The 23,619-nt window shown below is 44.3% G+C and overlaps 4 protein-coding genes across 8 annotated transcripts in view; 2 read left to right on the plus strand and 2 right to left on the minus strand.

Annotated features, from left to right (window-relative positions):
- The window catches only part of tdrd6a (tudor domain containing 6a), a 21,543-nt gene extending 17,657 nt beyond the window's left edge, over positions 1–3,886 (plus strand). For 2 of the 3 annotated variants that reach the window (XM_086264718.1, XM_086264716.1), the window contains 3 exons: positions 236–318; positions 1,740–1,794; positions 3,399–3,886. In XM_086264718.1, the coding sequence (XP_086120844.1) occupies positions 236–318; positions 1,740–1,784 (128 nt within the window). In that variant the 3' untranslated portion in view covers positions 1,785–1,794; positions 3,399–3,886. The remainder of the gene's footprint in view (positions 1–235; positions 319–1,739; positions 1,795–3,398) is intronic. The other variant, XM_086264717.1, reaches the window with a different exon arrangement.
- pla2g7 (phospholipase A2, group VII (platelet-activating factor acetylhydrolase, plasma)) lies at positions 3,708–13,770 on the minus strand. 3 transcript variants are annotated; one of them, XM_086264722.1, is made up of 12 exons: positions 12,984–13,770; positions 12,626–12,899; positions 11,102–11,229; positions 10,744–10,894; positions 10,387–10,480; positions 10,219–10,287; positions 8,960–9,131; positions 8,237–8,350; positions 6,305–6,396; positions 5,961–6,131; positions 5,719–5,867; positions 3,708–5,529 (listed from the first exon to the last, which is right to left on the minus strand). In XM_086264722.1, exons 3-12 carry the CDS (start codon positions 11,195–11,197, stop codon positions 5,429–5,431), a joined length of 1,209 nt encoding a protein of 402 aa, XP_086120848.1. In that variant the 5' UTR covers positions 11,198–11,229; positions 12,626–12,899; positions 12,984–13,770; the 3' UTR covers positions 3,708–5,428. The 3 variants fall into 3 exon arrangements, with proteins under 3 accessions (XP_086120848.1, XP_086120847.1, XP_086120846.1); XM_086264721.1 differs by lacking the exons at positions 12,626–12,899; positions 12,984–13,770 and adding an exon at positions 11,674–11,881; XM_086264720.1 differs by lacking the exons at positions 12,626–12,899; positions 12,984–13,770 and adding an exon at positions 11,526–11,666.
- ints9 (integrator complex subunit 9) lies at positions 11,590–19,010 on the plus strand. The gene is made up of 17 exons (XM_086264719.1): positions 11,590–12,369; positions 12,659–12,786; positions 12,868–12,928; positions 13,052–13,114; positions 13,433–13,572; positions 13,717–13,803; positions 14,003–14,123; positions 14,223–14,357; positions 14,834–14,945; positions 15,072–15,252; positions 15,519–15,579; positions 17,074–17,245; positions 17,339–17,463; positions 17,893–18,060; positions 18,265–18,363; positions 18,444–18,581; positions 18,666–19,010. The coding sequence occupies exons 1-17, from the start codon at positions 12,361–12,363 to the stop codon at positions 18,837–18,839; spliced, it is 1,974 nt and encodes a 657-aa protein (XP_086120845.1). The 5' UTR covers positions 11,590–12,360; the 3' UTR covers positions 18,840–19,010.
- Positions 19,011–20,963: 1,953 nt separating this feature from the next.
- LOC147312232 (glutaredoxin-related protein 5, mitochondrial-like) lies at positions 20,964–23,597 on the minus strand. Its single transcript, XM_086265183.1, has 2 exons — positions 23,177–23,597; positions 20,964–22,190 (listed from the first exon to the last, which is right to left on the minus strand). The coding sequence occupies exons 1-2, from the start codon at positions 23,472–23,474 to the stop codon at positions 22,018–22,020; spliced, it is 471 nt and encodes a 156-aa protein (XP_086121309.1). The 5' UTR covers positions 23,475–23,597; the 3' UTR covers positions 20,964–22,017.
- Between the last annotated feature and the right edge of the window lie 22 nt (positions 23,598–23,619).

Raw genomic sequence — 23,619 nt, forward strand, 5'->3', positions numbered from 1 at the left:
TGGAGCCAAGAAGAGAAAGTACAGTCTGACACAGAGCATTGAGAGGAGTCTGAAGCTTTAGCTGTACATACACTGACCTTATTCATTTAAACTAGGACCATGCTTGTTGTAAGCCTTCATTTGCAGTGTGTATGCATTTTTGTCATTTAGAAATGAAAAGCATTTTTATTTCACAAACATAAATGTGCATCAAGAAACACGTTTCATTATATACTCATGTATTCTTGTTTTTCAGATCTAAAAGAGGAAGCTGAAATGTTGACGGAGGAGTGTGAGCTGCAGGAGCGTCCACCTTCCCAACAAAATGAGGTAAGAAAGGTAAAAATGAATGAATTCAGTTTAAAGTCTAAATCTAAATATGGAGACTTGATATTTTATGTTTTAGGACTGTCCCTAAAAGACATCTGTCATAAATATCACATGGTTGATGATTCACTGACCTTAGGCTATGCGGGGCGATCGTGGCTCAAGAGTTGGGAGTTCGCCTTGTAATCGGAAGGTTGCTGGTTCGAGCCCCAGCTCAGACAGTCCCGGTCGTTGTGTCCTTGGGCAAGACACTTCACCCGTTGCCTGCTGGTGGTGGTCAGAGGGCCCGGTGGCGCCAGTGTCGGGCAGCCTCGCCTCTGTCAGTGCGCCCCAGGGTGGCTGTGGCTACAATGTAGCTGCCATCACCAGTGTGTGAATGTGTGTGTATAGTGTAAAGCGCTTTGGGGTCCTTAGGGACTAGTAAATCTATACAAATACAGGCCATTTACCATTTTTAGGCTATGAATGTTCCTGGAAAGTTGTTTTTTTGGTTTGGGTTTTTTTTTTTAAGTTTATGATGCTTTTAACATAGCAGTGTAATATCTTAAACACAAAATGTATTTTTTGGCACTGAAAAGTACTAATATGGCCAGCTAACAGGGGGAGCAACAGTCAAGCATCTAACTTGTCGTGTATTTCTACACTCCTGCAGTCATGTGGAAGAGTTTTCACAGGACTACACATTTCTAAGAACACTATTACTGCTTCCTTATTAATTAAGTAGCAGCCAGGTGCTAATGTGCAAATGCATTTCATTAACTCATTCACTGCCATTGACGTCTATAGCCGTCAATTGCAGTGAATGAATCAATGGGTTTAACTCATTCACTGCCAATGGCTGGCAGTGAATGAGTTAACTGATTATCTTCAGGTGTGAGCACCTCTGTAAAAGCAGGAGTTTTGGCACTTCTCTGTATATAAAAATATTCTAAAGCCAAATGTGAGGCCGTCTGTCCACCAGCTGAAGCTTGGTTTAATTAGATCATGCAACAGAACAATGATCCCTACGCACAGCAGCAGATCTGCAAAAGAAATAGAACAGCCAGAGTCCAGACTCAGCCCAGTTACAATGCTGTGCTGAGAGAAAAACCTCAGTGAACTGAAGCAAAGACGAGTGGATCCTTCTCCGATACTGAGACTGACACTCATACAGAAAATTATTTGCTGCTCATGATAACTGTTGTTCTACAAGATGTCCAATCATGAGGTGTGCTTCATTTTTCTGCACGAGTGCTGTGAATGTTTTGTTTTTTTTTCCACATGACTGCAAGTGCTTACATTTTCTGTTGGGTATTTAACAGTATGTTCAGTGCACACTGCTTATGCACGTGCTCTTCATTGTACCACCGACGTATCTAGAAGGCACTCACGTTAACCTAAAAAATACCAAACACACATTACTGTTTTTTCATTCAACCTTTTAACATTTCCAGAGTTTTGATGACAGTGTGCTGACAGATGAACTGCCTTCTCCTTAGGACAGTTTTGGTAAGTTTTGTTCTCCAGAATAATGCGGTCATTCATACAATGTTACCATTGGAGTAGGAAGTAGTAATAGAAATGAAGAGCCTGCCATTGGGTGCTTCTTATTCTGCAAACATGTCTAATCACTTTCTTGTGCCTCAACTTCTTTGATGCTCATATTAAAATATAATAAATAACCACGAGTGTGGAGCTGAGTGATGTTTCAGAAAGCAGGTGTAACAAACTCTGAGTCTAACTGAACTCTGATGGTGCAGTCAACTCAGTGCAGCTCGATACCAGAATTTCCAACAGACAAAAAACCAGGAGAGCTAAAATATCAATATATGATCGATGAATAGAAAAGAGGTTTTATTCAGCCTCGTCAGTCAACTTTTACACTTGGCTTTTGTGTGTGTTGGTAGATGAGGTGTTCAGCAGTAACCCGATGGGAGTGTACATGACAGCAAGCTTATGTGGCCCAAACTGGAGGGTGTTTTTCTTTTCCTTTAAAGAATGATTGTTCTGTGATATCAGACATTAATCTCAGTGATCTGCAGCGGCAAAGTTGTTGAGATTCAAACTTTCAAATAAGGCAGCATTAAAACTGCAGAACTCAGCCAGAGCAGCTTGTTGAAGCAGTGGTCAGCAGCAGTTACTTGAAGCAATCATTTTGTCTGTGACACACTGTGGCAGAAATGTTGGATCAGTCTTCTTCACAACAAAGCTTCAGTTCATTGAGGTTTGCAGCTGTGTTGAGGTCTGGCCATTGCAACACTGATTCTTTTCTTTTTCTGCCGTTCTGTTGGAGGTTTGCTGCTGTGCTTGAATTCTAGTCGAGCTTAAGTTTGGTTGACTCAGTGAGTACAAAGTGTGCAAGTCACGTGGCTGCAAAACAAATCTGTCCTCAGCCTTCCACCTCTGTGACAGTTTGTACGGGGTGTTTGTGATGTAACAGCCCAAAGTCAGATGTAACTTTGCAAACCTAAGTTGTGCTGCCAGAGGCTTTCCCCCGGCAGCCGTTCCAAGTAATTCCTACTTATTCAGTGTTTCTGTAGTTTTACTGTCATGAACTCCAACTGAGGCTGAGATGTAGCTCAAACCTTTGCTCTTATAGACATGTGACAGTGGATTTAGGGTTTCTCAGGTTTGTAAGAGTCCTGTGACGACTTTGTTTTTCACACAGCTGTAGATTCTAGATTTTGTTTCTGTGGTAGTGGGTCTGCAGTGTTGAGTGATTGCTCTCAGTCCCTGAGCCATGTTAAAAGAAACCTTGAGTCTTTCAAAAGATATCAAATCTTTATCAACTGTATGAATGAAGAATTAAAACTGTCAGCTGCTTCAGGCACAGAAACTCGGGGTGTGTTGAAGAAAACCTGTCACGGTGCAGGTTAGCATCACGCGCTGCTGCTCTTGTAACTGACTCGGAGCTGAAGTTGGCGTTCTGTCAGAGCTTCTTCATCTCAGAGTTTCCACTAAACCTGCTTTCTGGAACATGGGCAGATACAGATACCTGTCTGTTTGTTCTGAATGAGTTATGATGTTGATGTATGACGTTACCATTGAAAGTAGGAGGAGACAAAAAGCCGTTTTTGTTGACTGTTGCTTTGTTGCTGCTAACTTCCTTTTAGGAATCCAGCTGTCAAAGCTGTTCTGCTGAGCAGCAGCCGGCAGAGTGACTGCCTCTTCTTTTCGTTTTGGACATTAAATAGAAGATTAGTGTAACTGCATATTGTTTTGTGTTGTTTCAGATAGGTGCAGTTCATTTTCTGTGTTCATTTTAAGTGCCCAATGCCAGTGTTGTCATTGTTTTGGCTTCTTTGTGTGTTATCGTCCTATCGCTCATAGCCTTTGATCTGCTTATTTCATTGTTCCTCTAAAAACAAACAGCCACGAAGCTAAAAGTCTTTATATGGTAATAGTTGATAAAACATGAGGAGTTTGTTTTGATAAACTGCCAAACAATTTTTTATATGTTTGAGTCTTGAGTTTATTTGCTCTGGTTTCAGTGGCTGTTGTGAAATGCATGAAAAAAAAAAAAAATCTGTATTTGGTGTTAATCCACGAGTTGAAGCAAATTTGTGTTGGCACAATAAATATTACCATTCAGTGCACACGAGTCATGGTTTTGCTTCCCCGTTTCATTAGTTCCATTTTGGTGTTTCTGTAACATTTTATTAAAAAGGAACACGTCTTGGAAATGTTTCATGTTTGTCCCTGTAAAACATTTAGATCGTCCTCGTGGTGTTGGAAACAGTTGCTTTATGAACATACCCAGTGTTTAAAAACCACTTTTACAAGCTACAGATGGATATCTTTACTTTTTATAGAGATATCTAGATATAGAATGGGACACTGATTAATATCAGTAAGATGATGTGCAACGAGATGACTGTGGCTTCATATAAACAAACATAACAGTTCTGTTGTCACACATTAGTGGACACCCAGCTGTGCAGGGATATCAAACTAATTTGACATCGTAGCCACATACAGCGGGTGGGACAGGTGAAACTACATGATACACCTGTAAAGTTACAGAAAAGGTTTCATTGCTCACACTGTCCTGTAATTATACATTTAGAATGTAAAGTTTCCATGAGTTCACAGAAAATGTCCTTATGCTTCGGTGTGGTACGGATGGCAATGACCAACAGGAAAAGCTGTAAGACACATGAAAAGACAGAAGTTCAAACTCTATGCAGTCCTTCGTGTTTCTAAAGCTCTCCAGTGGGTTGAATTGGAGTCTTTGCTAGGGCAGTTTTGGCCCTCGGGCCTTATGTTTGACACCTTGTTGCTTGTCAGTTTTCTCCTTTCTCCCATTCACAGAGCGCCCGGAGCAAGCTTCATAACCGAGACAGGTTTAATTCACTGCCTGTTTCTGTCGTCTTGTTGCCTTAGTATTTTCATTTGTGGACTCCCTTTAAAGATTGAATTTTACAGCCTTACTGCCACAAACTGATCAGTGAAGTGTCTTTAAAAATGAGTGCTAAACATTTGTAAAGAAACCAGATTTATTGGATTTCTGTTGTGTATAAATGAAGTGTATAAAAGTTACATAGCACTGACCAAGGAAAGAACTGTACGGTGGCTTATGGCCAATGGGATATTTAAAGCAGCTTTTTAGTGTTTACAATATTCATTGAAAGATGTTCTTGAAGTTACTGGATGCCTTTTACATGCTAGCTTGTCTAATAATCTTTATCACATAATTCTATAATCATCTTTTTCTATTCTATAACTTAAGATTGTCATCATAGGCCGCATTACATAATCACACAGCAATCGGAGTACCTTGTCTTTGCTCAAAGGTCCAAAGAGGTACAGAAACATTTGGATTTATTTACACTAAAAGATAAAAACTGATTAAAGATTTGTTCAAGAAATTGCAGCTAATAGTAAAGATGTCACCAACAGTGAGAAGAAAGTTTCAAGCTGCTTGTATGCAACATTCAGGCCTCCTGAAACAAACACTACGCTGAGTGCTTGGTCCATCCAGAAAAAATAAATCCATCCTTTGATGAGGTAGAGATTAGATTTCCATCTGATTACTGCTTAAAAAATGCCAAGTAGGCCTGACTTGACATTTTAAACCCTTTGCACTGACTCCTGCGCCCAAGGCGAATGTGAGAGGCCACAGTATAAGAGGCACAGAGCCGGTTCAGATGGCGGACTGAAGCAAGTTGACATTAGTTCCTGGGATGAGGTTTTCATCTTCTCCGTTGATCAGAGGGTCCCACTGGTTAAAGTTCTTCTCCAGGCCTGCAAGAGTTTTGCACAGAGGAAAGGGGAGTAAGCAGAGTTCAGTCGATCTCTCAGCCAACTCCTCACAGCTCAGCTGATACTGTACACATATTACTATTAATCCTGTAAAAACGGCTTTAATGTGCCCACAGCTGTGTTCCTGCATTACATGATTAAATCTGACGAACGACTAGCAGGAGCTCTTACCAAGATGGCGTTGCAGAAACGCTAGTGTTGCTTTATTGCACAGGTCTATGGCGAGCTCTGGGTCGATCTCTCCTTTGAGTTTCATCAGCTTCCCAATCCAGTTGCCTGTGAGAAAGGTGAAGTCTGGGAAACTCTGGTGGACTGTACCTCTGAAAGAATGCAGGTGAAGAAGAGACATCATCACAAAATCAGCCCAAATTACCCCCAAAGTCTCTGAAAGTGCAGCAGACCAGTACTGGTACCTGATGGTGATCATTTTCCTCTGTATGACGGCCGAGTCGAGCTTCTTCATGCGGCTGATGTTTCCCGCCCACTGGAACTTCTCTGAGTTGATGAAAAAGATTGGCTGCTTCACCCGAGGAAAGATCTCATCGTCTAAAGGAGTCATCCAGGAGTCTAGCGCTACTCCACACCTGTTTATACGATAGCAGGCCAGGGTATTACTTTCAATAATCTGGGTCTGTTACTGCTGTTACTGCTGCCTGTAACACACGTTTCTAATTTATGCTAAGCAAAGTGAAATGCCCTCATGCACACAGCTCTATGGACAATAAGTGATAAAAGACTGGAAACCATAAAAACGTACTTGAATTTAACCTCTTTACACAGAGCCTCTATGACTGTTGCTCCTCCAAACGAATGGCCCATCACTGCTATCCTGCACAGGTCCATGGAGTTCTGTTACCAAGAACATGAGAGAGAATTAAGAAATCAGCACAAATTAAATTGTACTCCACTGCGTTTCACATTTTTCCTGATCACAGATTAAAGTCTGCTGATGTTCTTTATGCAAAACAGCATTTCATGAACTTTGGACTCTGCAGCTGATAAGCTGAGGCTAACACAGGTTTTTTCCTCAGTGCACTTTCAAAAGTCATCTGAACCTAGTTGATGTCATTTTATTGTTTATACACACACGGCAGCACAAAAAGTAAGAACTTTGTGTTTGATGCTTCTTGCCAATAATCTACAGCTGCAAAGTATATTTGGTGCCACGTTTGTAAGGAAACACATTTGTGCGTTGAGCAGCAGAGTTGAGTATGCGGGCCAATGCCAAACAGCTTATTCTGTGTCGACTCTTGTGTGGCGTTGAATGGGATGAGCAAAGTATGAAGGAACAAGACATATCGGCAGTTTAACAGTGTTTTTCACAAGTCAGCCAACAAAACCAAAAGTAGTGGTTGAAGAATGGGAAGCTATACCACAGCACTGCGTGACCAGCACGAGGAGCAGGTGCCATGCTGTTGTGGCCGTGTATGGTTCTTCCACATGCTGTTGTTATGACTCTTATGTCTTCAGAGTTCAATAAATGACACCAAATAGAAGATTTGGCAACTTTTTCAAACTTGTGGCAAAATGTGGCACCATTAAAAGGGGAAATAAATAAGCCTGGTCTAAGACTTATTGCCAATCAAGTCAACTAAATGAAGACTTTCAGTGCCAAGCTCATATATAAAAACAAAAAGTGCTGGTAAATGAACTTTGGAAGCTCGAGACTTTAGGGAAAGTTGCAATAACCACAAAGATACAACACTGCTAGAAACACTCGTTGGTCTTCTAAGCATCACACAGCAGGATGCAACAAACCCTGAAACAGATGTTCCAAATGTACAAGTTGACTTTTTGTGAACTAAGAAATGATTAAGAAATTGAACAAGTGCGGGAATTGTGAAGTGGGCGTGTCCTACGTTAAGGATGTGCACACAGGAAGCAGTTCACTCATCAACCATTCATCGCTTTGGAGCTGATGTTTGTTGCAGACACTTCGTGCTGTACATACTTGGCACCTGCCCCATATGTCAATCAGCATCATCTTTGCAATACTTCACCTCAAAGCTTAGAAGAGTTGAGTGCTGGGGTTAGCCTACATCGCTTTGTCGGTGGTTTCTTCGCCCAGCTTGAAGTTGCACCACTCTGTGGTCTCTGGTCAAAAACTTGCCGTTGCTTCCTGATCTACTCTTTAAACTTTTCTCAGTTTCAAGTTGAGCAATCGAAGCAGTGAAGAATACCCCTGACTGACACACGACAGGAGTATAAATGGATTGGAAGTTGCCTAGGTAACCAGAGGCTGGAATGTCTGCTTCCTACGACGGGGGTCCACACAGGATCGCTCAGAGCACCGCTTTGTTGCCGACGGCTGGTTGCTAGGTTAACCCTTTAATGTATGTACCACTCTGTCATGTGTCAGTAACCAGCACACTTTGCTCTCCCAGGTATCAGCATCAGCTGTTCACCTCGAAGGTGAGAAGAGTTCAGCTTTAGCTTTAAACACTGTAAAGCTAAGAGGCTACAACTGTTGCCTTTTAGCTTTGATCAAACTTTGATCAAACTTCAAAGAGACTTCTGCATTTCCTGGAGCCTTGTGACACTTGCCAACTTGCCCCATGCTCGTGTTACAACGACTTTCTGCGTCTTGTGACACATTTCCATTATTGTGTTTGCTACCACACACTGCATGCATGCATGCATGACAGCTGTCCTGCATGCATGTCACAGCCAGAGGTAACCAAAAGCTTACCTTCAGCGTTGACCAGTCAAAGTGCGTCTCCAGAACATTCTGCACTGAGATTCCTGAGTTGATTTCAGTGAGTTTATCCAGAGCCAGAATGCATTCATCTGCTCTTTGTTTCACCTGAAAGATGAAACAAATGAATTCATTCTGTTTCTTTAAGGTGCCATTAATATTTACCTTTACATTCATGACATCTGTACAGATACGACAAACAAAACCATCTTTTTCCCCTACTATGGGATTTATATACTCCCGGTCTCCCTAAACTTTTGTTTATGGTGGGCAGCCAATCAGAGGGAGCTTCTCTTAAAGGGAGGGGACAGGAAGTTATAGTGGAGCTGAGCTGCTGCACTTGGACCCAGTACAAGATAAACCAGGATTGTGTTGAACTGTGAGTTTTGCGAAGCTACTCTGATGAACAGAAAGAAAAAAAAAAGAAATATCCCTCGCCTTAATCGTAGATTTAAAAAGCCAACTGCTATCTGCAGTCCCTCATTCCTTTCAGCTTTAAGATAAACGGGATGTGACCACACGCTTGCCGTTTAACGTGACGTGCCCAGATGAAAATAGAAGAATGTCAGCTAGAACAAACGAGGATGTGGTTTGATTTTAACATCAGTGCCAAGCTGCCTGTGAGTAAGCGGGTATGAAGTTCACATCTTATGCAATCAAGAGACTGAATTTTAAACCCACAGAGGGAGTCTGTGGGTAATCTCTGCGACAACATACTTGTTTGTTTCTGAGGGGGAATTCGCTCTCTCCATGCTGCAGAGCTCTGTAGTACATCCACTCCTTTACCAAGTTCTGTTGGGTGGCACCGGATGATTTTGTCAAACTTGCATTTGACCTTTCTGACTCTGGCTTCTCACAAAAATAATACGTAGCTGACGCCGACTGGTCTCTGTGGGAGAAAAATAAAACCATAACCTGTAGTTCCAGCCCTGGGAACAGATATTACTTCCTTCATGTTACTTGGAACAATTAGGGTTTAGACACATGCAGAGGACACATCCTGTTTGAGGCAGCGTGTGGCCCTCTCTCTGTAAGAAGCAAAGTCACTCTCATGTTGTTGCTCTCACACTGCAGCCGTGTGCTCTGTCTGCGGCTTTGTCAGCATGTCGCCGGCTGCTAAAATTCAGCAAAATAACACTTCCATCACCGTAAGTGACAGGCCAGCTGTGGCCATTATGTTCATCTCCATATGGTCCCCCTTGTCTGCATACTGAAAAGAATTGTGATGAGCTGGTTCATACCATTGTCTGCACACCCTTTCCACTCTTACTCCACACATAAACAGACAGCCAAGCAAACAATAGCAGAGGACAAACGTTCAGCTACGATTTCCTCCAAATGAAGATGACAAAGAACACCGATTTCAAACTCATTTTACATCGTGGGCCACATACGACCCACCTTAAGTGTGGGGACCACTTAAGGTCAGAAACTCCAATTTCTGCCAGTGTAAAGATGTTGAAACAATTAATCCCTGAGATATCTTCATATGAGGAAAAGAAGTGCAACTGCAACAGTTTGTCTTATTTTACACATGTAACATAAAACTAAGAGAAACACTGTTGCTAGCTCATTGTGCACACTGTCATGCATTTAGAATAATGTACTTTTCTATAGTAAAAACATCTATAGTAGATGCTCGAAAAATGGGAACTTTTCTGTCATTTAATTTTTTGTATCTATCAGTAACTTTCTGGTGTAGCATGGACACAATGATCTGCAAAACTTTAAATACAGTTAAAAGTTCCAAATCCATAGAGATGAGAGAACAGAGCCTTTATTTGTCAGTTGCCCACAACCGAGATGACAGACCTTGCCAACCACACATACACAACATCACACGCTTTCCAGCGGGCCCGATTGGAGTCTCTGCCTGGCCGATTCTGGCCCCTGGGCCCTATGTTTGACAACCCTGCTATAGAACAGTTGGCGCTTAATGGCATGAAAATGACATATGAACTAAATTGGAAAATTACCTGTGTTCCACTGATGCCACGATGAAGCCCTGAGAGGCCATTTCTGCACATATCGCTGAATACAAGGTCCTGAGAAACAATCACAGCAGCCACAGTGTGAGCAGAACTTGTAACGGGTTATTGCTGCAGGAGTGATGAAATAAAAAAACAAATGCATTGTGTGTGTACCTAAAGGCTCCCAAGCCGTGGGAGAAGATGATCACGGGACATTTTTCATTCGATTTAAATGGAGCATCCAAATAGGCTGGGATCTTGAAGGACCCTGAAATAGATGAAAATGAGGAACATTCACTTTGCCTATTTTTTTAAACCACATTAGAAAATGAAAGAAACCAGCTTTCTATTTTTTTAGTGACTAAAGTCATATAATATTGCTGTCCTGACCAAATACATTTGACTTTTACACCACAGAGAAATGGACTGTCAGGTTGGAGGTGGAAGCACAAGCACACAAGACTTGAGAAAAAATAGTCAATTTTATGCCATGAAATCATTAGAAATACTGGATTTTCCTAATTTATTCACCAAAGAGGTAGTTGAAGATCCTTTCACTGAGGGCCCTGTTCATTTTCATGAAGTCAGCCAAACCATTAAAGTACTCCTTGTATGGGACCCAGTCAGGCTTCCCTGCACTTTCCATCTCCTGACAGGGATAGTACAGCCGGAAGAAGGTGCCCTGTTGGAGAGACAGACAGTTCAAGCAACTCAGCAGAAGGCCATTTGCTCCCGTGATGTCAGCAGCCTGTTTGGCCCAATACCTGCTTTCCATAATACCCGTGGGTACCCAGCCCAGCATCTGCAGCACACTCAAGAATGTCAAATACAGATATGTGACCTCAGCTGTTACATGTCAGCACGAACAAAGGTTTTCTTTTGCTTGTACCTCTGCAGTGTGGTCCATCATGAAGTCAGTGCAGCCCACAGCGTTTGGGCCGTTGCCTGGAGGGATCCCGAGGTGGTTACTGCAGCTGCTGCCCATGGTGAAGAAACTGAGCGCGGACCTCCTGTGGTCTGGCAAATAGAAACACACACACGTGTACATCAATACTGCTGCTCTATAAACGGGAAAGATAACAGCACTAAAAGTCGGACTATTTCTGCACGGAAGCTACTGACTGCAATGAACATGTGTATACGCAGACTGTATCATTATATCGTTTATTAGTATCAAATGAAAGGCAAAAACTTCTTCACTGTGGTAACTGTAACCAGCCCTTGATCTAACCGCAGAGCCCCACACAATCGCACATTTAACTAAACGGGTCGAAGTTAAAACAAAACCCAAAACGTGGCGTGTTAACTCCTACCTGTCCTCGCCCACGCGTTAAATCTCTTGACTCCTAACTGAACAAACCCTCCATAAGAAAACATCGACTAGCGCACTTTCGACAGCGACCTAACCAAACGTCCACTCTAGCCGCCGGTAACACTCGTTAAATAAAACAAAAAGCCTACCGGAGATACAGAAGTGCGAGCGCTGCCCGCTGTTTCTGCATCGGTTTCGCAATAACACCGTGGACTGACAGAGCAGTCACCGGATAAATGTACAACTTTGGGAGTGGTTAATGTTTTTGTCAGCTAGCCGCTGCTAGCATAGGAGGGGGCTAAACCAGAGTAGTGGATGAACGGTGTTGAGTCACTGTGGCAGTCCTGCCTTTGCCGGCCTAATGGCGTCCCCCCAACTGAAACCTTAATGACCTACATGTCATATTATTTAACAGTTGGCAATCATGCTGCTATCATTACTGTAATTACGACATTGGCGGCTCTAAATATAAACTCAACCAGGCGTATGAAATTGTGTTAACTGCTCTGTATACGGCTCTGGTTTATCGCAGCGACTCTCAGCTCTGGGATCACTTGTTTACAACAATCATCGACCCTTTAATTCATATTTTCATTAATATCGTGTGAGCCAAGGTGCTGTTGCCAAAGCAGCTGCATATAAGCGCTGGCTTCTCAGTGAAAATGGCATTTTAAAGTGTCTGTACTTTCGATGTGACTCCGCGTCTGTTGGGGGCAGCAGAGGGCAGCCGAGCGGGAAACAAAGCGAGGAGGGAGCAGAAGAACGGTGGAGAACGATGCTGCGTTAGCAAAGCTAACTGTTTTCAACTCATTTATCAGCAACTCCTTGTGTTAAAGATGAAATTGGTGAGTAAAAAGCAGATCAGTGAAGAGAACAATGAATGTAGGAATCGTCGAAAATGATTAACTTATACGCACCCAAAAGTGACTGTTAGCTGGAAGCTAATAGCGTTTTTTGGTACAGTTGAATAAAGTTTAATAAAGGCGAGCAGCAAGTCAGTACAGCGTGAAGTGTTTAACTATGCATACGAAAAAACGGAAACACAATCCCCTGGTGTCGTGTTTATCCTGTTTTACTGTATCTTTGTACTCCTACACACACCTGTGGTTTTAACGGTGCATTCCCTCCTTGCAGTACTGTCTGTCGGGTCATCCTACATTGCCCTGCAATGTCCTCAAGTTCAAGTCCACCACTATCATGTTGGACTGTGGATTGGACACCACCTCTGTCCTCAACTTCCTGCCCCTGCCTTTGGTGCACAGGTGAGTCACTGACAGGAATTCATTCACTCGTGGATAACAGATATGTTTTGCTTGATGATGATGATGATCCTTTTTTTTCAGTCCAAGACTTTCCAAGCTCCCTGGTTGGGTCTCTAAGGATGGAACAATAAATTTGGAAAAGGCACGAGAAGCTGTTTGTAATGTGCTTAGGTTACTTGGCGTGTATTTCAACTTACTGCAGTTTTTTATGAAGATGTGCCGATTTATCTGTGGGGGAAAAAACTGTTTCGCCTTATGCTTGCAGGAGCTGAAGGAGTGCGCAGGGAGGGTGTTTGTTGACGCACAGCCAGAGTTCTGTCTCCCTGAGGTAGACATCCCTGATACTTCGTTTCTGCATCAGTGTTATAGCTTGTGCTAGAATGTCTTTCTGCAAAACAGGGGCCACTGTGAAGCATCAGAGTTGCAGCAAATCAACCTATTTTAAACAAATAATAAGAAAGAAAAAGAAACCTGATAGGCCTGCCACAATTGACAAGAATAGGGGAATCCTCTCCGAGAAATCAGTTACTATGATCAGAGCAGTGTGATTACCACGTCTTTTACCTTCACAGTAGACCTAAAACATAAATCTTAATAAATACCTGAAGTACCACAATGATATTTATTTAATCTGAATAACCCACAGAGAGAACTGTTGGACCTGTCCACCATCGATGTCATCCTAATCTCAAACTACCACTGCATGATGGCCCTGCCTTACATCACAGAGCACACCGGCTTCACCGGGACAGTGTACGCCACGGAGCCCACGCTGCAGATTGGCAGGTGACAGATGCAGGGGATGAATACCACATCTTACTATTTCTGTATTATTTTTGTGATATCATTATTATTTTATTTGGTAAAATGAGATACAGGTCACACGTCTTCGGTTGCGTTTACGCTCGTTCTTCCTCCTTCCTTCCTTAGGCTGCTGATGGAGGAGCTGGTGAACTTCATGGAGAGAGTTCCTAAAGCCCAGTCTGCCACGTCCTGGAAGAACAAGGAGATACAAAGGTAGTCTAGTTTTGTAAAAATATTCTGTGTGTGTGCGTTTTGTCCGAGTTGACACATGAAATGCAGTTACTGACTTTGTTTTAGTCATTTTTGAAGTTTCATTTTCCATTCACCTAATTTGTCTGGTGTTTTGTTACACCTCCACTAACAGGGTGGTGTAACTCCACCGTTCAAATGAATACTTGTGTTATTGCATTAGGATGCTCCCGGGGCCGCTGAAGGATGCAGTTGATGTGTGGATGTGGAAGCGATGCTACAGCATGCAGGAGGTTAACTCTGCACTCAGCAAAGTGCAGCTTGTGGGTTATTCACAGAAAGTGGTGAGAATTGATTCTGTCCAGGAGATATTTAAGATTTCACATTTTTGCTTTCGTGCAGTGGTGACTTCTCGTCTTTTTTCTCGTTTGTTTTTCTTGCAGGAGTTGTTTGGAGCTGTACAAGTCTCCCCTTTAAGCTCCGGCTACTCGCTGGGAAGCTCCAACTGGATCATCCAGTCTCACCATGAGAAGGTGTCCTATGTGTCTGGCTCATCTCTACTCACCACACATCCTCAGGTAGGCCAGCAGGCGTAATGCTTCACCATTTCAAAGTCTCCTGGGTGCAACCCTTGAAGCTTTTTTCCTGAGCTGAGTGATTTCTGTCATATTTCGGGGCTGTTTACAGAACAAACTGCGTGTGCAGCAGTCAGGGAGGGGGGTCTCTGCTCGTGCAGCTAAACCACGTCGTTATTGATTTTTACTAAGGTGTCAAAACTTGTCATTGAGGGTCCAGCGGAGGTCATCACATGTCGTCTTTATGGGGGAGAAAGTTAAAGTTTGAAGGGATCGAGGACAAAACCGTCACGATCTAGAGTGGAAAGAGTGCAGTCCGTTATTTGTTTAGTCACAGATTTCCTTTTTCCTGTGCTCAGTTTCTTTTGGAAGGTAAATCTTTAGGCGAGTGTTTGTCAGTGCACGCTGTCATTGTTTGAATCCAGCCTGTTCTGTCCTATCACAACTACTCTGCAGTTTCTCTTCTTCTCTGCTCCCAGCCCATGGACCAGAGTTCCCTAAAGAATAGTGACGTCCTCATTCTGACAGGCCTCACTCAGATGCCTACTGCCAACCCAGACGGCATGCTGGGAGAGTTCTGCAGTAACTTGGGTGGGTTTTAATGTAGCGCTCAGATTTCTGTGGCGTGTGAAAAGAACCAAACGTTGAAGTCATTCTTGTATCATTTAAGTGGAACTTGAATGATGTTGTCTGTGCTTGTTCTTCTGCGTTCTGCAGCCATGACCATCCGGGCAGGAGGAAATGTGCTGGTGCCGTGCTACTCCTCGGGAGTGATCTACGACCTGCTCGAGTGTTTGTACCAGTTCATAGAGAGCGCCAACCTGGGGACCACGCCCTTCTACTTCATCTCACCCATAGCCAACAGCTCGCTGGAGTTCTCTCAGATCTTCGCCGAGTGGTGAGCGGCCGTTTATCGAAAGCTTCTCGATTCTGTGGTGAAAGTTTGTGATTTTAGGTTTTACTGTTTTTCTTCAGCATGTGCTCGGTTAGCTTGTCCTCATTTTTCCACGTCTTCCACAACAAGTCATGATGCAGTCACTCTGATAAGTAGGAACACAGTATCGATGTTTTGTTACTTGATAGGAGTGCAACAAACAGCAGAGAGACGGTAACGTGTGACTGTGGAATATTCCACGTGCTTTTTCTTTTTCTCCAATATTTCAGGCTTTGTCACAACAAGCAAACAAAGGTTTATCTCCCAGAGCCGCCTTTCCCACACGCAGAGGTGAGTCAAGAACACTGGCTGTTAGGCCTGGGCCATATCATACCGCTCACGGTAACACCAGTCAGGCAACGATAAGAAAATGAAATATGGGTAAAACGTGCATGCGCAGTACCTTTGTTTTCATACGCACATGGCGGCGACGCAGAACGAGAAGAGGGAAAGCAGATCGTTGAATGAAACAGATGAACCTGAACTGGTTTGTAAAAATGCTGCAGCTTCACTGGTGTGGAACTGGTTTAGCTTTCGTCCGTCAGATACACAACAAAGCACTGTTTGTGGTAGCGCATGCTAGCGGGCCGTCGTTATTACTGAACCGATTTTAGTGCACGGCGCTCGAAATTCTGTCAAAAAAGGTTTCAGTACGACTTTGCTGAGCTACGAAGCCGCACCTCTTGATGGATTGTTGGAGCATTATGGCTATTGTAGGCGGAGCCTCGCGGAGCGATACGTACTGTGCTTCAACATAATGTTACCGTATTGTGTGTGTTTAACCTCTTTAAGTGTTGTGGATGTTATACATGGTTATGCTGAGGACATGTCGGCCAGTTTCCACTGGAAATGCCTTTTGGTTAAACTGTCAGTGAGGAATTTGCACTGTTACATTTTATATAACTTTAATGCAAAAAACAGCTGCTTGTTTAAGTGAAAATACTTTGGTGGGTGTTTTGCACTAATAAAGTATTTTGTCTCGCGTTAATTATATCGTCAGTTATATCGTTAGCACACATTTTCAAATATATATGGTGATAAATATTTTTGGCCATGTTGCCCTGCCCTACTGGCAGTGCACTTCTCCTTTATATTGAAAATAATCATTATCTTATAGGGAACCCACTTTTTTTTAGGTTTTTAACTTGAGGTCCCAGTGGAGGTCATCAAATGTCGTCTTTATGGGGGAGAAAGTTAAAGTTAGAGATGGACCGATCTGATATTACGTATCTGTATCGGTCCCATACTGACCTAAATTACTGGATCGGAGAGAAATAAAAAATGTAATCCGATCCGTTAAATATCACAAAAGCACCTCACAAAACTTGCGACACGGCGTAACTCGGCTCATAACCTCAGCACGTCGGAGCTGTGTGCGTCACGCGATAGAGCGGCTGTGGCGTGCGAGACCTGTTGGCGGTCTGGTTGAGCGTTTGGAGCCTCGCTACCAAACCAGCATTTCATCTCTGAGGAAGTGTTTATGTTTTATGCAAAGTCATGTTTGGTTGGAGAAAACTTTGAATTGGAAAGCATTAGGCAAATAGTATGTTCGACCAGGCCAGTGCTGTCACAAGTCATTAATAACAGATGACATGTAGCCATGAGTTGCATCAAATGTGAGTGAGATGTGCTTTTGCCTGGAGCGCATCATACCTCTAACACACGTTTTAAAAAGCAGAGTCGACTGATACAAAGATACCAGGATGAAAACACAAGTACACCTGTGGAGCTGGTGACGAGGTCACGTTGATAAACTGGTGCTTGAATGTGCTGCTGATGTTTCAGCTCATCCAAACCAACAAGCTGAAGCACTACCCCAGCATTCACGGAGACTTCAGCAGCGAGTTCCGTCAGCCCTGCGTGGTTTTCACCGGTCACCCCTCTCTGCGCTTCGGGGACGTCGTTCACTTCATGGAGCTCTGGGGCAAATCCAGCCTTAACACCATCATCTTTACTGGTAATTACAGCTATCGCTACATCTCTCACACGTGACTAAAACAAGGAAAGCCTGAGCTGGTAATGTCCTGAGTGCCTGATCTTTCTCACTCAGAGCCGGACTTCTCCTACCTGGATGCCCTGGCTCCGTACCAGCCGTTAGCCATGAAGTGCGTTTACTGTCCCATTGACACACGGCTCAACTTCCACCAAGTATCAAAGCTGCTCAAGGAAGTCCAGGTATGCTGTTAGCACCTGATCTGATTATGAGAGAAATACACAGAAATAGAGCCGAGACTAAGGAACGATGATTCTACGATGAGGAGGGAAAGGCTGCATCATGATGCTAGAACTGTGCTGTGCCATAGTGACTGAGTCTGTGAGAGCGCTGTGGGTGAAACGGGAGAATGGAAAGCAGATTTCCAAGTTAACAGACAATATACAAATAAAATGGCAGAACAATGTGAGCGTTCAGGGCAGAGCTCAGGGAAGCAGCGGGTCTTGCTTAAGATTTGAGGGATTTGATCGAAGCATCCCTGTAGTTCCAGGATGGCCCATTCGCAGCACTAGTTCTCGTTTAGCTGTAGCCTTAATTTAAATGTTAACAAAGCCAGCTTCAGCCGCTCACATTTGTACTCTGTGTGTAAAAGCCGTGTCTTCTTCCTGCAGCCTCTCCACGTGGTGTGTCCCGAGCAGTACACCCAGCCTCCTCTGACCCAGTCCCACCGCTCCGACCTGATGTTGGAGCTGCAGCCTCCTCCTATGCCCTACAGACGCTGCTCTGTTCTCAACCTGCCCTTCAGACGCCGCTACGAACGCATCTACATCCTGCCTGAGGTGAGGCCCCGAAGAGAAGGAAGTCAAAACTCCTCAGAGATGGATCTGAGTTTCTGGCCACAGAGTATCTGTTGTATCTGGTGAATTCTCTGATCACTATGACAACATGGCGTTTGATCAGCTGTTTTTATTGAGAAATCCTCTCGCTGTCAGAAAGCAGGCGGACGGTTTTAATTGCTGAGAGTCGTATTCTTCTCTTCCTAGCTGGCCAACTCCCTGGTGCCCTCTGAGATCAAACCCGGCGTCTCTGTGGCGACCGTGTCTGCGTTGCTGCACTCAAAGGACAACAAGCACACGTTACAGGTGAGCCCAGAATGCTTGCACTTCCATTAGAGAATCAGCTGATCAGAGCTCAGCTGCATTTGTCTTTCATTTGTTCCCAGTCGGTGCCCAAACCCCCTCCCATGCCCCCCAGCAAGAAGAGGAAGCGGGTGATTGAGGAGCCCCCCGTAGCATTGGCCCCTAAACCCATGCTGAGTGGAGCTGTGGCCCTGGAGGCTTTTCTGGCCACTTTGCAGAAGGTGGGAAATGTGAGCGAGAGGGCTATCAGTGTGCTGTGATAGTAGCACTAACTTAATGCTAACTTGTTATGTGCTCATTTGCAGCACGGGATCACAGAAGTTAAAGTGGAGGAAACTGCAGACGGGCACATCCTGCACCTGCAGGCGGAGGACACGCTCATTCAGCTGGAGGAGGACGGGACGCATATCGTCTGTGACAGTGAGCCACTGAGGACCACGCTCAGGGACCTGGTGCTGCGCTTCCTGCAGAAACTCTGAGCTGAATCCTGGCTGTTAGTTTCTAACAGTGTTTCTGCGTCACTGGATTATGGAGAGAAGCGGAGGGGAAGGTGTGGATGCTCAACGGCCATATTTACAGTCGTTTCACTGTACAGCATTGTTTGGTTTTATTTTATAAAACTCGCACATGTATTATTTTGTATTTAAAAGTTTTTCAGAATCGTACCGTGACTGTCGTTCATCACTTAGTCTTAGGAAAGCTTTAATAGTGGAAGCTGAGACGTTGCTCACGAGCCCGGGCTTTGTGTAGCCGGTGTGTTCCTGCGTTGTGTCTGACAATGAAGGGTAAAAGAAACCAAGACCTCGCTCCAGCTCCTACAACCAAATGCAAACAGTAGGGAAGAGGGTCAGCTCCACCCACCACAACTCCCAAGCTAGCAAGAATGACCTGTTCATGCTAGCACTGACTGTGCCTATAACACATGTGACACACACGTACTGCACATTTACATTTACAGCATCTAGCAAAGACAGACACAATGACTGAACTAAAGACACACAATCAGAAATATCAGGGTGGCTAAATATACATTATGTGTTGCAGTGTTGGGGACGACACCGACCTCCCCCACAGGGGAATTGTAGAAAAGGGGAGAGGCCAAAGGGGAGCACTGTTTATAGGGTTGCACCAAAGAAGAAGAACAGTGAGGAGGGGCTCCAACTGAGAATGAACAAAACTACAGGCTTGAAGGTCCTAACAGTCGGGTATAACAGGAAGGGTTTGGGGTCTAGAACACATTTTGTGTAATTATAACAATATGTCATTTATGACCCGGTTACATTTGCACAGGATAGAATGAGGAAAGCGCTTTACTCACATTCCACAGAAGTGTTCCTTCCTGAAACTGAGTAACAGCAGGTGTGTTTTCCCAGCACACGCCGACATGACACAAGAGGAAATGCACAGTAAACATGTTCAACAGGAATGATGGCTGCATATTTAAGCTGGGCTCCCTGAACACACCAGGGCCTCTGTCAGTGTTCACAGTGGTTTGCTGTTTCCACACACACACACTCACACACACACACACACACACACACACACACACACACACACACTCTCTTCTGGAAATGCTCCGTTTCTCTGGTGAGGAAACAAACAATCATTTCCTCCCGCCCCCTGCTGACCACTATGAAGAATACCAGTTTAAGGCACTTTGACAGCAGCTTCGTGTCTCAGAACCAGGTTCTGTGATATTCTTCCAACTACATAGACTCCAGATGTTTTACACTGAGTGTGTTTGGCATTTGAATTTGGCCTGGACTCAGACACAGTTTTTCAGCTTGATGTGCACCGTGTGAAAGTTTTGCCTTTTAACATTTGCGTGTAACTTTTCCCAATCTCACAGTGATGAAGAGTCCTGTCAGAAATCCCTGAAGCCAGATTCAGATACTGAAAACGTTCATGTGTAGCACCTTTTTGTTTAGTTCACGTTTCCTTCACATGTGGAGCCAAAATGTCATATTTGATTTACGTCAGCATGTTGTGCAACGAATTCTTTAAAAAATGAGTCCAAGTTAGACAAAAGAAGTTTCTGACCTATAAATGCATTTATAGCAGATGAACGGTATCTGAGTCATGTTCACAAGAATTAGAAAAAACAAACTGTATTAAGCTGACACAGGAGCCGGGAAACACCTGCACAGAAAAACACACAGTGGGACACCAGCAGTCACGGACTGGCCTCCCCAGAGCCCCGACCTCAACATCATTGAAGCAATGTGGGATGATCCTGACAGAGAAAGCCAAGATCCAAAAAGATCTTTGAATGTTCAAGAAGCCTGCAGAACTATTTTTGGAGGATACTTAGAGAAATGAGAAGAAAGCTGAAAAGTAAAGACGGTCACAACAAATATTCCAGCAGGTTCAAACTTGTACAAAGTCAGTTTGTCTTATAAACTGTTTTCTAGTGCATTTAAAAATGTTTAAAAAAATAATCAAAAAACTAAAAACACCCATTTCTCAAATTCTTAGTAAAACCCAAGGAAGTGATGTGGCTCATGACGTCTGCACATTACTGCAAGTCTGGCCCAGCTCACAGTAAAAACTACTGTGAGTAACCCCGCTGACAAAAGACCGACATGCATGAGGCACGACACCGACAACTCATTTGTGTCACAAAATATTTAATCAGTGCAGAATTGATTACACGCGTCAGAAGTACATCTAATAATAAGCTGTACAATATCTTACAGCGTACTACGTGTTGCTTTGATAATACAACTGTCTGCAGCAGGAGGATCACCTACGACTGATAAATGTGAGGTGTCTGGAAAAAACAACTAAAACAACACTTCACCTTCAGAGTGAAATACAGACAGATGCAACATTAACTGCTTCGGCTGGTACACGTGTGCAGTAATCTCATCTTCAGGGTGGTTTTAAAAAAAGAAAAAAGGACATAAGGTATCAGGTACGTTACGTTTCAGCGGATCCTGACATTGACGGTTTCCACGTGGTTCCAGGCAGGAAGAACAAACAGGGGACTGTCCAGTGATCGATTCTGCAGCTACGGCCACTAAAAAACTGCTAGATTATCAGTGGCTTCATTAAAGAGAAGATATTCATACCAGCACGAAGCCACGTTGTCCCCTCTTTGTTCTGTTTCCTGAAACTACAGGCAGTGCATTTAAGAGCGTGATGACATCATTAGCCGATGAGGCCCAGGCAGCATGAATAATGACCTTAACTTAGGCGTGGTACAGTTAGGCAAGTCTAAAGCTCATCTGGTCTTACACTGAGCGTGGAGGACAGCGGCGAGGGGAAGATCGCAGAGGACTGATGTAACCAGGTGAGAGCGCAGCGAGCGCTCAGGTGGCAGCTTGAACACGGTGATCACAGCCGGCTCTGTCGCGGTCAGCTGGCAGTTTGAGGTGGGAGTGAGGGGGTGATGTCACCGTTCTTCTTGGAGGTGCAGAAGTATTAAAGCTTTTTATTACAACAGGATGGAAAGACTCATTGTAACGATGTTATCGTTCAGCTCTATGGAGCTTTCATTTGGCCCGCAGCTTTTGCTTTGGGGTTCGCTCTCATCATGGGAGCCATGGTGCCCTCAGCTGTGCTGGAAAAAAGGTGGTGGCGGCGGCAGTGGGGAGGGGTTCAACCTGATAAATGCGCCTTTGGATGAGTCAGCCGCGTCACGCTTATACCCGTCCATTACTTGGACTCTTTCTCTGCGTCCAGCACTGCAGAGCGGATGCCCAGCTTCTTCAGCTCCTCCACCAGGTCTCCGTTCTGGTGCATCTGCAGAAAGATGTCGCAGCCTCCCACAAACTCGCCATTGAAGTACACCTGAGGGATCGTGGGCCAGTTGGAGAAGTCTTTGACTCCTGTGGAAGGCAGACAGCGTCAATACTACCAGTCCTGTTTCTCTGAACACCTCGTGGGTTTTAAAATTAGGCGTAGCAGTTTGGTTACATGCCTCATTAGCATTTTTAAGGAAAATCTGAGGGGTGGGGTTTTTTTTTCTACCCACTGAAACTGTAGCAAAAGCACAAACCTCCACACTCACAGCAAAGGGTCTCCAACCCAATTCAGATTTATTCATTTAGTGCAACAACAGTGGCCTCCAGGCACTTTATACTGTAAAGTAAATAATGGAGAGAAAAATCCCAACAATCAGGCGACCCTTATGAGCAAACCATAGATGGAAGAGGGAAAGATGAACTGCCTTTTAGCAGGAAGGCAGAACCAGGTTCAGTGAGGGGCCATCTGTGAGTGGTTGGGGGTGAGGGGAGGAAGCCAGGAGAAAACACACTGGAAGAGCCTCTTCTCTTAACCCCCCCCCCTTAAGCCCTTTAACATCAGTATTATGTTTGTTAGTGTCCAGATGCGGCTGTAAAATACAACATTCAGACTATATAACAATATGTAAATTGATCCAATCGGCCATTATCAGGTATTTCACTCTAAACGTGGTTAAAGACACTTAGACAGGACAACAGGAGCACATATTGCTGATGTCATCTGTGAGGACGCTTCCCTGCTCTCCGACATGTCTCGTGTCATTATCGGAACAATGGGGATCGAGTCCTGACAGAGGCCGGGACTTTGATACCGATGCTAACGTTACCCCACCCTTTGGTGCTGCTGCACAACACTGATAAAAACTGGCCATGGAGTGCCGTTGACAGCTATCCTAACCGAATGCTGCTTTGAATGAGGTAACGATCAGGACCCGACACTTCAAGGATGTTTAAATGAGCTGCACCCAGCATGTGACGCTTTTTCTGCCGGTTACAAAGTAACCAAAACGGTACACGTTCACCTGAGAGGTGACAACCTGTTGCTGTCAGGCAGACTCCGGGTTACTAACCTTGTCTGAGGTCCTGGTCCTCCAACACGTTGTACGCTGCGTAGTTGTCCACGCCGTGCATCCGGAGGATCTGAACCACAGCGTTACTGAAGCCGCACATGGGCTGCGCCGGCGTGCCTTTCATAAACACCACCACTTTGTCCTTCTTCACCATCTCACCGAGGTCTTTCTGGAGATCCGCCGCCGAGCACAGGAGCCGGACTGAGGCCCACTGCGAGCGGCCGTCGGTTTGTCTGGGCAGGTAGACAGCCGGACCCGAGCGGAGACACCGAGCAGCGGATCGGAATAAACTGTTCATGGTTTGTGTTCAATTATCTCGTTACAAGAGGAGAAGAAACGTCCTACAGACGGGCCAGAGTCGGAGTAAAAACAGCCAGTCAAACTACTGTCGCCTCACTGTTACGATGAGGGGCGTTTACGTGAATGGTGATTGGACAGCTTCG

Source organism: Aulonocara sp. 'chitande type north' Nkhata Bay, linkage group LG15 (assembly GCF_057382095.1).
Source record: "Aulonocara sp. 'chitande type north' Nkhata Bay isolate Kocher_YH1m ecotype deep benthic linkage group LG15, A_spYH_male_GT1.1, whole genome shotgun sequence".
Classification (NCBI taxonomy): domain Eukaryota; kingdom Metazoa; phylum Chordata; class Actinopteri; order Cichliformes; family Cichlidae; genus Aulonocara; species Aulonocara sp. 'chitande type north' Nkhata Bay.